This window comes from Cherax quadricarinatus, chromosome 43 (assembly GCF_038502225.1).
Source record: "Cherax quadricarinatus isolate ZL_2023a chromosome 43, ASM3850222v1, whole genome shotgun sequence".
Classification (NCBI taxonomy): domain Eukaryota; kingdom Metazoa; phylum Arthropoda; class Malacostraca; order Decapoda; family Parastacidae; genus Cherax; species Cherax quadricarinatus.
The window spans coordinates 22,521,242-22,534,612 of record NC_091334.1 but is presented as its reverse complement, the minus strand read 5'-3'; the positions used below and the strand labels follow the sequence as shown (position 1 = coordinate 22,534,612).

Genomic DNA, 13,371 nt, shown 5'->3' with positions numbered 1-13,371 from the left:
GATCACTTTCTAGTTGTAGCTACACTGAGAGTAAAAGGTAGATGGGATACAAGGAGAATAGAAGCATCAGGGAAGAGAGAGGTGAAGGTTTATAAACTAAAAGAGGAGGCAGTTAGGGTAAGATATAAACAGCTATTGGAGGATAGATGGGCTAATGAGAGCATAGGCAATGGGGTCGAAGAGGAATGGGGTAGGTTTAAAAATGTAGTGTTAGAGTGTTCAGCAGAAGTTTGTGGTTACAGGAAAGTGGGTGCAGGAGGGAAGAGGAGCGATTGGTGGAATGATGATGTAAAGAGAGTAGTAAGGGAGAAAAAGTTAGCATATGAGAAGTTTTTACAAAGTAGAAGTGATGCAAGGAGGGAAGAGTATATGGAGAAAAAGAGAGAGGTTAAGAGAGTGGTGAAGCAATGTAAAAAGAGAGCAAATGAGAGAGTGGGTGAGCTGTTATCAACAAATTTTGTTGAAAATAAGAAAAAGTTTTGGAGTGAGATTAACAAGTTAAGGAAGCCTAGAGAACAAATGGATTTGTCAGTTAAAAATAGGAGAGGAGAGTTATTAAATGGAGAGTTAGAGGTATTGGGAAGATGGAGGGAATATTTTGAGGAATTGTTAAATGTTGATGAAGATAGGGAAGCTGTGATTTCGTGTATAGGGCAAGGAGGAATAACATCTTGTAGGAGTGAGGAAGAGCCAGTTGTGAGTGTGGGGGAAGTTCGTGAGGCAGTAGGTAAAATGAAAGGGGGTAAGGCAGCCGGGATTGATGGGATAAAGATAGAAATGTTAAAAGCAGGTGGGGATATAGTTTTGGAGTGGTTGGTGCAATTATTTAATAAATGTATGGAAGAGGGTAAGGTACCTAGGGATTGGCAGAGAGCATGCATAGTTCCTTTGTATAAAGGCAAAGGGGATAAAAGAGAGTGCAAAAATTATAGGGGGATAAGTCTGTTGAGTGTACCTGGTAAAGTGTATGGTAGAGTTATAATTGAAAGAATTAAGAGTAAGACGGAGAATAGGATAGCAGATGAACAAGGAGGCTTTAGGAAAGGTAGGGGGTGTGTGGACCAGGTGTTTACAGTGAAACATATAAGTGAACAGTATTTAGATAAGGCTAAAGAGGTCTTTGTGGCATTTATGGATTTGGAAAAGGCGTATGACAGGGTGGATAGGGGGGCAATGTGGCAGATGTTGCAAGTGTATGGTGTAGGAGGTAGGTTACTGAAAGCAGTGAAGAGTTTTTACGAGGATAGTGAGGCTCAAGTTAGAGTATGTAGAAAAGAGGGAAATTTTTTCCCAGTAAAAGTAGGCCTTAGACAAGGATGTGTGATGTCACCGTGGTTGTTTAATATATTTATAGATGGGGTTGTAAGAGAAGTAAATGCGAGGGTCTTGGCAAGAGGCGTGGAGTTAAAAGATAAAGAATCACACACAGGGTGGGAGTTGTCACAGCTGCTCTTTGCTGATGACACTGTGCTCTTGGGAGATTCTGAAGAGAAGCTGCAGAGATTGGTGGATGAATTTGGTAGGGTGTGCAAAAGAAGAAAATTAAAGGTGAATACAGGAAAGAGTAAGGTTATGAGGATAACAAAAAGATTAGGTGATGAAAGATTGAATATCAGATTGGAGGGAGAGAGTATGGAGGAGGTGAACGTATTCAGATATTTGGGAGTGGACGTGTCAGCGGATGGGTCTATGAAAGATGAGGTGAATCATAGAATTGATGAGGGAAAAAGAGTGAGTGGTGCACTTAGGAGTCTGTGGAGACAAAGAACTTTGTCCTTGGAGGCAAAGAGGGGAATGTATGAGAGTATAGTTTTACCAACGCTCTTATATGGGTGTGAAGCGTGGGTGATGAATGTTGCAGCGAGGAGAAGGCTGGAGGCAGTGGAGATGTCATGTCTGAGGGCAATGTGTGGTGTGAATATAATGCAGAGAATTCGTAGTTTGGAAGTTAGGAGGAGGTGCGGGATTACCAAAACTGTTGTCCAGAGGGCTGAGGAAGGGTTGTTGAGGTGGTTCGGACATGTAGAGAGAATGGAGCGAAACAGAATGACTTCAAGAGTGTATCAGTCTGTAGTGGAAGGAAGGCGGGGTAGGGGTCGGCCTAGGAAGGGTTGGAGGGAGGGGGTAAAGGAGGTTTTGTGTGCGAGGGGCTTGGACTTCCAGCAGGCATGCGTGAGCGTGTTTGATAGGAGTGAATGGAGACAAATGGTTTTTAATACTTGACGTGCTGTTGGAGTGTGAGCAAAGTAACATTTATGAAGGGATTCAGGGAAACCGGCAGGCCGGACTTGAGTCCTGGAGATGGGAAGTACAGTGCCTGCACTCTGAAGGAGGGGTGTTAATGTTGCAGTTTAAAAACTGTAGTGTAAAGCACCCTTCTGGCAAGACAGTGATGGAGTGAATGATGGTGAAAGTTTTTCTTTTTCGGGCCACCCTGCCTTGGTGGGAATCGCCCAGTGTGATAATAAATAAATAAATAATAAAAAATATATACATATACATATATATATACATATTCATATATATACATATATATATATACATATACATATATATATACATATATATATACATATATATATATATATTTTTTTTTCAACAAGTCGGCCGTCTCCCACCGAGGCAGGGTGACCCAAAAAAGAAAGAAAATCCCCAAAAAGAAAATACTTTCATCATCATTCAACACTTTCACCACACTCGCACATTATCACTGTTTTTGCAGAGGTGCTCAGAATACAACAGTCTAGAAGCATACACATATAAAGATACACAACATATCCCTCCAAACTGCCAATATCCCAAACCCCTCCTTTAAAGTGCAGGCATTGTACTTCCCATTTCCAGGACTCAAGTCCGACTATATGAAAATAACCGGTTTCCCTGAATCCCTTCACTAAATATTACCCTGCTCACACTCCAACAGATCGTCAGGTCCCAAGTACCATTCGTCTCCATTCACTCCTATCTAACACGCTCACGCACGCTTGCTGGAAGTCCAAGCCCCTCGCCCACAAAACCTCCTTTACCCCCTCTCTCCAACCCTTTCGAGGACGACCCCTATATCAGTCTATAGGCAGATGGGATCATTTTTCATTGTTTTGATCACCCTGGAATTGCATCCCATTTTTCAATAAAAAATATATACTGTATTTAATGGTAAAAAATAATTCTGAGTTTACAAAGCTTGGAAGTCGTGACTTATATATATATATATTTTTTTTTTTTCAACAAGTCGGTCATCTCGCACCAAGGCAGGGTGACCCAAAAATAAAGAAAATCCCCAAAAAGAAAATACTTTCAGTATCATTCAACACTTTCATTTCCAGTATTCAAGTCCGGCTATATAAAAATAACCAGTTTCCCCGAATACCTTCACTAAATATTACCCTGCTCACACTCCAACAGCTCGTCATGTCCCAAAAACCATTCTTCTCCAATCACTCCTATCCAACACAATCATGCATGCTTGCTGGAAGTCCAAGCCCCCTCGCCCACAAAACCTCCTTTGCACCTTCCCTCCAACCTATTTGAGGCCAACCCCTACCCCGCCTTCCTTCCCCTACAGATTTATACGCTCTTCAAGTCATTCTACTTTGATCCATTATCTCTAAATGACCAAACCACCTCAACAACCCCTCTTCAGCCCTTTGACTAATACTTTTATTAACTCCACACCTTCTCCTAATTTCCACACTCCGAATTCTCTGCATAATATTTACACCACACATTGCCCTTAGAGAGGACATCTCCACTGCCTCCAGCTGCCTCCTCGCTGTAGCATTTACAACCCAAGCTTTAAACCTATATAAAAGTGTTGCTACCACTATACTTTCATACATTCCCTTCTTTTCCTCCATAGATAACATTTTTGTCTCCACAAATACCTCAACTCACCACTCAGCTTTTTTCTCCATCAATTCTATGGTTTACCTAATCCTTCATAAACCCAACTGCCGACACGTCTACTCCTAAATATCTGAACACATTCACTTCTTCCATACTCCCTCACCCCAATGTGATATCCAATAGTTCTTTACCCAACTTGTCTGATACCCTCATCACCTTACTCTTATCTATGTTCACTTTCAACTTTCTTCTCTTACACACCCTCCCAAACTTGTCCACTAACCTTTGCAACTTCTCTTTAGAATCTCCCAAAAGCACAGTATCATCAGTATTTGATTCCTTATAATTTAATCCCACCCTTCTCCCGAACACCCTAGCATTTGCTTCTTTTACAACCCCATCTAAAAATATATTAAACAACCATGGTGACATTACACATCCTTGTCTAAGACCTACTTTTACTGGAATGTAATCTCCCTCTCTCCTACACACCCCTAATCTGAGCCTCATTTAGTAGCTTACTACCTATTCCATACACTTGCAACATCTGCCACATTGCTCCCCTATCCACCCTATCATATGCCTTTTCTAAATCCATAAATGCAATGAAAGCTTCCCTACCTTTATCTAAATACTGTACACTTATAGCTTCAATGTGAACACTTGGTCTACACATCCTTTACCCATTCTAAAGCCTCCTTGTTCATCTGCAATCCTGCTCTGTGTCTTACCTCTAATTCTTTCAATAATAACCCTACCATTCACTTTACCTGGTATATTCATTATGCTTATTCCCTTATAATTTAAAAAAAAAAATTTTGTCCCCTTCCCTTTATATAAAGGAACTATATAAAATATATAATAAACAACTACAGCAGCTTACAGTCCTATTTCTGTAAACATATGTGGCAAAATTTAACCATAACAGATGGCTCCACATCACAAGTGTAATATACAGATGTTTAAGGCTTGGAGATAAAAGGTAAATCACCCGATATGTTTTAATTTTTAAAGAGATTTCAGTGATCTTCAAATACTGTAGTTTGCTTTATTTAAAAAGCTGTGAAATAATATTCCATCTCACTGAAGCAATGTTCAACAGGGAATGATTGTACAAAAGTCAGCTTATTTGTTTTAAAAACTATTAAATTAAAGAGGTTTTTTCATAAGGACCCAGAAAATGATATTCTATTATTAGCATTATCTTCAATTATTCATTTAAATGGTCTGCCATCTCACCTGTTCTGACAGATATTTTGGAAGCAATCATACGTCCACCAACTACAGCAAGTCCCGTGCACAGAAAGTGACCCAGCAACCCACCAGTAATTACACCATATACATCCTGAAAAAATATACAGGAAACTTAATTTACCTTTCTCTCCTATTTTCCTATAAATTAAATTAATAAGTAAGTTTTATCCTGTAAATTTTTCCTCTACTCAACCCCAGCGTACATATACAAGGACTTAGAACCTTGTGTTTACCTTTCATCTCAACCTGTTGTAAAAAGACTTTTCATAAATGTTAATGCTTCCACAGTCTTCCAAAGGAATCAAGAATAAGAGAGGACTGCAGCAGACATACTGGAACATGCCAGTCCTATCTCTTGACACATCCTGCACTTATATTTTAATAACTTCCCCAAATATAATACTGACCTCACTTTTAACTCATTCCAGCTCAACTTTCAATAAATCAATTCCTAAAAATCTACTAACACAAGTGTTCACTTTCAAAAATTCAAGGAGTTTAGAATTATAAAAATTACTCTCTTACAATACTTTACAGGTCAAGAGGTTGAGAATCTATACTGCACATTCTGCTCACAAGATCTCTTTTATAAACTAACAAGCAACTCCAATAACTCACAACACACAAATTAATTTCCATCAACAATTAAATGAGTCTTGCCAGTCTAATGTATGGTATATCCCACTCGAATCAATTTCAGTATGATACATTTTATTTTTTCTTCTCTCAACAATCTGTTTACCTACCAAACCTCAAGCTTTATTACCAAATTCTCTGATCTCAGGAAATGCAATAATAATATTAACGTTTCCAATATTCATATACCAAGCCATATTTTAGACTATTAAATGTCAACTTGTTTTTTCCATATTGTCAATTATGGCCAGTTTGTTGAAAGAAGAATATTTACATCTTTTACTAATTCCACTTTTGGGAGTAGAGGATATGTGAAATTCTTAGTGAAACAGTATCTGGTCAAATGCCTGGCAAGTTGCAGACAGAACCCTCCAAGGAAGCACTGTTATTTCGACTTTTTTTTTTCCTTTTTACATACAGGTAGTTCTTATTTTCTGTAATATTTCCTTCTCAATATGTATACAAGGACTGCTCTGAGACTGGACCACAGGTAAGAAGCCACAGACTCATTAAGGGTTTCTATCAAAGAGGCCCAGTCCAGTTGAACCAGATATACTCAGAGTTATTATTTTCTCCATTTTAGAGGATCTGTAGTTGCAGGACGAAGCAGAGTTGCCTAAATTGAGAAAAAATGGTAACATCCAAAACTGTTTTTACCACTCCTCCTTGAATAAAACCTTAAATCAAAAGGAACAATTCCCTATGAAATCCACTAGATTCATAGAAGGGCAAGGATCACTGAAAAACCATCTATGCCAGGAAATATGCCCCAGGGTTCTTTCTACTTTTCTATTATGCTTTTGAGCATGTTCCAAAGCTCTCAGACTTGGGGTTGAGCAGGTACTTCAAGCCTTGGAGTGTAAGCGATATCTTGTGTTTTGAGCTTAAAAGGAATCTTTGTGTTAAAATGCCCTAGACATAAGTATGGACCAATCATCAGCAAGAAGTCCTATGCTGACCTTGAGAAGACCCAAAGATGACTCCAACCACAAGAAAATGAAGATAAGCATGACTACAACAGAGAATAATGATGAGTGAAAGAGTATAGTACAGGTTTATGTAACAGTGGTACTCAATACTACCAAGATGATGAATTAGACATGGGCAAACATCTGGATATCTTTACTAGTAGACATTTCACCAACCAATGGCTTTATCAATGCATGGGCATATGAAGACAGTAGAAATATATACAGAAGACAGAGCAGACAGTGGAAGATGAGGAAATCAGTCCCTCAGCCTAAGACCAGGTGATGAGCACCATAGTCTTGAAGAATCTGAAGTACAGACAGGAAGATTGGTCCTTATATACTAGAGTCAGAGAATATGCAGCAGATGAAGGCATTGTCACTGGTAACCAGGATGACCACTGGGAAGTGTCAGAGGTCCACTTCTTTTCAACACCTTCCTTTCATGCAAAACAGGAATTACCAACAAACCTCTGGCTGTTTTCAAGAAGGAACTTAAAATTCCTCAAATCATTTCCTGACCAGCCTGGCTGTGGTTAGTATAAAAGAATGCATATAGCCAGCAGTAACAGCCTGGATGATCAGGCAGTGACTCCCCAAGACATCATTCAAATATCTTTCAGGACTGAAGAAGCCTACTGTGTGGAATGTCCTTTGTACCCTCGATGAGTTCTGAGAGTTTTTCTACTACCAGTCCTGACAATTTCCTCTACTAAAATGTCTAGTTTTGTGAAATATTTAAAAAAAAAAAAAAGAAATTGGCAATAAGATTCCACTTATGTATTTCCATCAAATAATGTAAGGCGAGTGTAATCTAAGCAATCAATTGAAATGTTTTATTTTTTTGTACACAAACACACTCTAACATTAAGTGCTATTCCAGCAGGTAGGTACCTCCTGAATGAGCTTGTGCTTTGGTAGTTTATTCTCTTCTTAAAGAGCCTCTAATTTACTACAGGCTAGAGGATAGTGACTGAAGTAGGTCACATACAGTTAACAATGTCTTTAGTTCGTCTCTTCTCCAAAATACAATCATGGATAACCAGTTGACATATGTGAATTATGTTTGTGTGCGAGTGTATGTGCATAACCCTCACAAACATGAGGCAAAGTATTAATTCTGCTGTTTTTTAGCACGCGACAAATATTTTAAGTGTATCGGATGATATCCGTCACAATTTTACCGATCCCAGTCCCATTAAAAATAGCTAATACTCAACAATACCTATAGTTTGGCATAGTCCTGCTACTGTATTACAACAAAGTTATGGTATTTAGCAAAATTTTTTATTATTTTAACTTAAAAATAATTCAGTCTTTAAACAATAGAGACTGAGCTTACTTCTCTTGCTGCCATGACCACAGTGGCAATCTGGGATCGATCTCCCCATTCTGCCAAAAATGTCATGGTGAAGGCTTGGAAAAAGACTCGAGATATTACAAAGAGTAACTGCCGCCTGCGTCCTTGCCGAGTCCCTGCTACACCTTCTTCAACCGAGCGCACACTTCGACGGGAACCCGTTAGGCTTTCATCCAAGTCCCTTTGAAACTAAAGAGAAGTAAGGCACATATAAAAACAAAAAATATTGATACAGTAGATGCTCTCTTAACCAACCTTCTTTCATCATAATTGTTGTAAGCTATCCCATTTACCAATCCAGATATGTAAAATGATCACATGCAACCTCGGGATGGTCATCCCTTTGCATGCCAGGCAAATGAGATAATGGCTGTTTCCCACCGAGGCAGGATGACCCGAAAAAGATTCCATCATTGTCTTGCAAGTGGCAAGATGATACCACAGTTCAAAAACTGCAACATATCTCCACCCTGCTTTCAGAATAGGAAGCAGTCAGTTTTATATGAATGAATAACGATTATCATTTGAAATGTTTTATCTTGGAGACCAATAAACAGTTTTGTACCCTGCAAACAATTACTTCCAGATGACATTCCCTTCATATTTGGTAGACAATGTTAAAAAAAGATTTCTAGGAGGAACACTAATACATCTACAGGTGGGAAGAAGAAAGTTATGCCCGATTGTTTCAGCAAGAGAGACTGCTGCATGTTTTTGCATGAGACTATTCAAATACTAAGTTTTTCTCTTGCAATTCAAATTAACACAATTATTATATCCAATGCAAAATGCTAAACCCATAAGGATCATACAGTGCCTGTGGAATAGGAAGCAGTCAGACTATCTCATGAAGGGCAGAGTGGCACCAATGCCTGGATAAAGAACCCTCCACCAGAACTGGAAGAGGAAGCCATCATTATCATTTCCTCTTTATCTGGACTGGGAATTAAACTTGGCCTTCTTCCCCTACCTCTGCCCCCCCCCCCCCCATTACTGTGGTTTGGGTAGGTGAGCATCAACTGCATGACAGTACAGTAACAAATATCCAAGTTACATGTATAAAAGCAAAAAATATTTGACATTAATAGCATGGTACACCCTAGCATACAATAAAGAATAAAAAGCCACAATACTGTGACTGAAACAACAGACAAATAACCCGCACGTGGGAGAAAAACTTATGGCGATGTTTTGATCCGATTTGGACCATTAATTAGTCTCACACTGTGTGGTTGAACTGAAACGTCGCCATAAGTTTCTTTCCATGTGCGGGTTATATGTGCATAAAGTACAAAAATAACTAACTTCATAAATTAGGTTAATAGCCTGCTACACATGCATTGAATTAATTCATACACTACATAAACATTTGAAAGACACTGATAAAAGTCAACTCACAGTTATTTCACTATCCCTTGCAGTCTCGCGCTTAAACTGCGGATAAAATATCTATTGTTAAAACTCTTCATGTTAATATAGCACATTTACACTGCAATAAAAACAATAAAAGGTTGTATATTAATTTTATGGTTAGTGCTGAACACACAAGAGCCTACATCACTTGTGCTGGGAGATAATCAAATTTGATTTGGGCGAGGGAAGGGTAGACTTAGTAGGGGAAGGGAAGGGTAGATTCAGTTGGGGAAGGGAAAAGTAGATTCAGTTGGGAAGGGAAGGGCAGAGTCAGTTGGGGAAGGGAAGGATAGATTCAGTTGGGAAGGGTAGATTCAACTGGAGAAGGGAAGGGTAGATTCAATTGGGGAAGGGAAGGGTAAATTCAGTTGGGGAAAGGAAAGGGTAAATTCAGCTGGGGAAGGGAAGGGAAGATTCAGTTGGGGAAGGGAAGGGTAAATTCAGTTGGGGAAGGGAAAGGTAAATTCAGGGGGGAAGGGAAGGGAAGATTCAGTTGGGGAAGGGAAGGGTAAATTCAGCTGGGGAAGGGAAGGGTAGATTCATTTGGGGAAGGAAAGGGTAGATTCAGTTCCTTGGATCAAGAGCCCTTCAGTGGCATAAAGGAACCCTTCCTCTCCTCAAAGTAACAATGGCCATGTTAAAAATTGTACATTATTAATCAGAATAATATCAATCTCTCCAATCATATTTTCATTTTAGTGAACATTCAACCCTAATCAATCAATCAATCATTGTTATTCACAAAACACACACACAATCTGTATGGGTCATTCAGCAAAGCTGCAGCTTTCACAAGAAAAATTATTAGAACTTAACATAGATATAAATATCAAAATAGAAGAATACTGGACTGATGAGACACTGGAGGACATTACAACTCCAGCAGTAGCGACAGGGGAGTCATCTGCAGTGTCTGCCTTTCACTGCAGTGAAACCCCATACACAGCTCACCGCTAACATACTCACGATTCACAGGCAACGAAACCATTAAGAATCATTTTTGTTGCTTGCTGGAGACTAGTGCAAAATTATTATTATTACAGGGCAGCACTAAACCCATAAGGATTATACGTTGCCTCTGGGGGATGGAAGGCATTCAGGCTTAATTCAGGGAATTAGAGTACAGATCCAATTCCCTAGATCAAGAGCCCCTCACTAGCATCAAGGAACCTCCCTAAGGGAACTAGTGCAAAAACTGACGATGTTTTCACTGTTATTCCAGACTTCTTTCATTAAAGTGAAATATCATTAGAAAAAAGTTGATTTGTGTTTGTGCTGATTGATGATTATATTTATAGGTAGGCTTTAAACCCAGAGGGGTCATATTACACCTGGGGAATGAAGAACAGAGAGCAATCATGTCAGATCCAATTGGAGGGCAGCTCCAGTTCCCTGGATCAAGAGCCTTTCACTGTACACCATGTATGTCAGGCCCATATTGGAGTATGCAGCACCAGTATGGAACCCACACCTAGTCAACACATCAAGAAATTGAAGAAAGTGCAAAAGTTTGCAATAAGACTAGTCCGGTACTGAGGGGTATGTCTTATGAGGAAAGGTTAGGGAAACTCAACCTGATGACACTAGAGGATAAGAGGAATGGGGGAGCCATGATAATGATGTATAAAATACTGTGAGGAATTGACATGGTGGCAGGGCTTGAATGTTTCAGAGATGGGACACAGGAACAAGAGGCCACAGCTGGAAGTTGAAAGCTCAGATGAGTCATAGGGATGTTAGGAAGTATTTCTTAAGCTTTATGACACAGTTAAAGGGTTATTCATCAATGGAATAGAGTTAAAATAAATTCTTTTGCAATTAGCTTTAGTTTGACTCATTTTTTCCTGGTAGTCAGATTGGATTTTTATGACAACATTCCTTCAAGACCCATGGTAATTATATTTATGAAAATAGATGTTTTTTTCTATAAGGATAGGGTCAGAAATGGGTGTATACACACACAAAGCAACCTTGCTTAAATTACTCTTACAGCAGTTCACCAAGGATGGTCAATCTAGATCCACACAATGATTTTCACTTACCAGTGCCTTCATTAGTCATTTGCAACAATGAATGTTAGTCTCTCTACATGATGCTTCCCAGACTTATTTTTGGCACAGAATTATAGCAGCATTTCACATTACAGTATTTATAACATTATATAGTGTCCCATGGCTTGGTAGGCAACGCTCTTGCCTCACACACAGTATGTGTGGTTTGTTCTCTGGTAAGGGTGGAAACCTACTGTTCCCATTCACCTAGCAAGCAAGTAGGTACCTGGGTGATAGTCGATTGGTGGTTTGCATCCTGGGGTACAAGATTGAGGACCCCAATGAAAATCAGACAGACAGTCCCTCAATGACGCACTGTTTTTCTTGGGTTATCCTGGATGGCTAACCCTCCGGGGTTAAAATCCGAACAAACTCTTATCTTATACAACCTTGCTACAACAGCAACACCAACATGGTCACATGTGCTTCACATTAACCAGTCCCTATCTGTAACCTGTAGATTTTCAACTCTGCAGAGCGATTTGTATACTAATGTTTCTCTCTGCACCACCACTAACTCACTTATCATTTTCCTTTTGAATATATTTTGGACACCATTAAAAGGAAAAAAAAAAAAAAACACAGAAACAATGAAAAAGCTAGATGCAGAATAGAAACATGCTATGACCTGTAGCAGTAGAAAGTTTTGGAAACATGAATTAAATAATGACACTAGATATCTAATTTTTCACTTTTTTTTTTTTTTTCAAATGATCTAGAATGGCAGAATTTCTGAAGCACAGAACTACAGTTGAGGATGTACAGTATAAACAAAATGTAAGAAAGAGTGCCGAGTAAAATGATAGCTGAACAGGCAAATTTCTTAAGTACCCAAAAAATTTTAAACAATCAATCTAGAAAATAACAGACTTACTTGGTCAAAATATTATAGGTGAAATGATAGATATTTATAAAATTATCAAACTAACATTATCAAATAAGTATTCAATTAAGAGCATTTTAATCTCAAATTATATGTTTAGTATTAAACTAAAAACACTACATCATTTTTATTAAAAAATTCATACATTAACACCATAAATAAATATGAAAAGTAAGTTTGCATCAGAAAAAAAGGAAAGAAGAAAACATCACATATACTGAAGTGTCACACACAAACCAGAACAAGGATGAATATTTATTCTAACTGTAACTAAAACAATTCACTAAATTGATAAAGGAGAGTGAACTCACCGCTACTTCACCTTCTTCGCTAGAATCCCGTTTGTGCTGAGAACGTGAGCGTTGAAAAAGATTAATTTCAGCAGAAAAATGGTTCTAATTATACAGAAGAGGATGTCAGGTCTGATATACAACTGCAAATAAAATACATCACTGGCAACCTTCAAAATACTGTTTACTGTAGCATGTAGAGGAATCTACAGTAATTTACAAATTCATAAAGCATTATACTACTAGATGGAAGAGGCTAAGGGCCAAAGAGGGGATGAAAGGATACACGAAACAGCACAAGACTTCATTATACAGCCTCTCCTCACTTAACATCAGAGTTCTGTTCCTAAGACCAAGTCAGTAAGCGCATTCATCGCTAAGCAAAGAGCATACTATAATGGTAGTGGGTTTGTGTCAACCATCTTTTATATTGTTTTAATGTCACCTTTGCACAATTTATAACATTTTTAGTATAATTTTTAAATATTTATACAGTAGTGTACTGTATTTTGTAATTAACAGATTAGAGGAAATCAACTCTAATATACATTATTTAGGTATGCATACTGGTCAGAGAGCCCATCATAAGTTAGTCGTCAGTAAACGAGTACGTTGCCAAGTGAGGAGAGGCTGTAACTTTAGGCTGGAGTGGAGGTTAACAAGTTATAAG

General features: G+C 38.5%; 1 protein-coding gene across 15 annotated transcripts in view; it reads right to left on the bottom strand.

Moving 5' to 3' along the window:
• Nucleotides 1-13,371, bottom strand: part of LOC128694131 (putative divalent cation/proton antiporter TMEM165) — a 70,036-nt gene that overhangs the window by 15,871 nt on the left and 40,794 nt on the right. For 8 of the 15 annotated variants that reach the window (XR_011393122.1, XM_070093694.1, XM_070093695.1 and 5 more), the window contains 4 exons: nucleotides 12,723-12,758; nucleotides 9,463-9,498; nucleotides 8,047-8,253; nucleotides 5,086-5,191 (listed from right to left, as the gene is read on the bottom strand). Coding sequence is in view for 14 of the 15 variants with exons in the window: in XM_070093694.1 (XP_069949795.1) it covers nucleotides 5,086-5,191; nucleotides 8,047-8,253; nucleotides 9,463-9,498; nucleotides 12,723-12,758 (385 nt within the window). In the remaining variant the exon portion in view is untranslated. The remainder of the gene's footprint in view (nucleotides 1-5,085; nucleotides 5,192-8,046; nucleotides 8,254-9,462; nucleotides 9,499-12,722; nucleotides 12,759-13,371) is intronic. The other 7 variants (XM_070093697.1, XM_070093700.1, XM_070093701.1 and 4 more) reach the window with 3 other exon arrangements.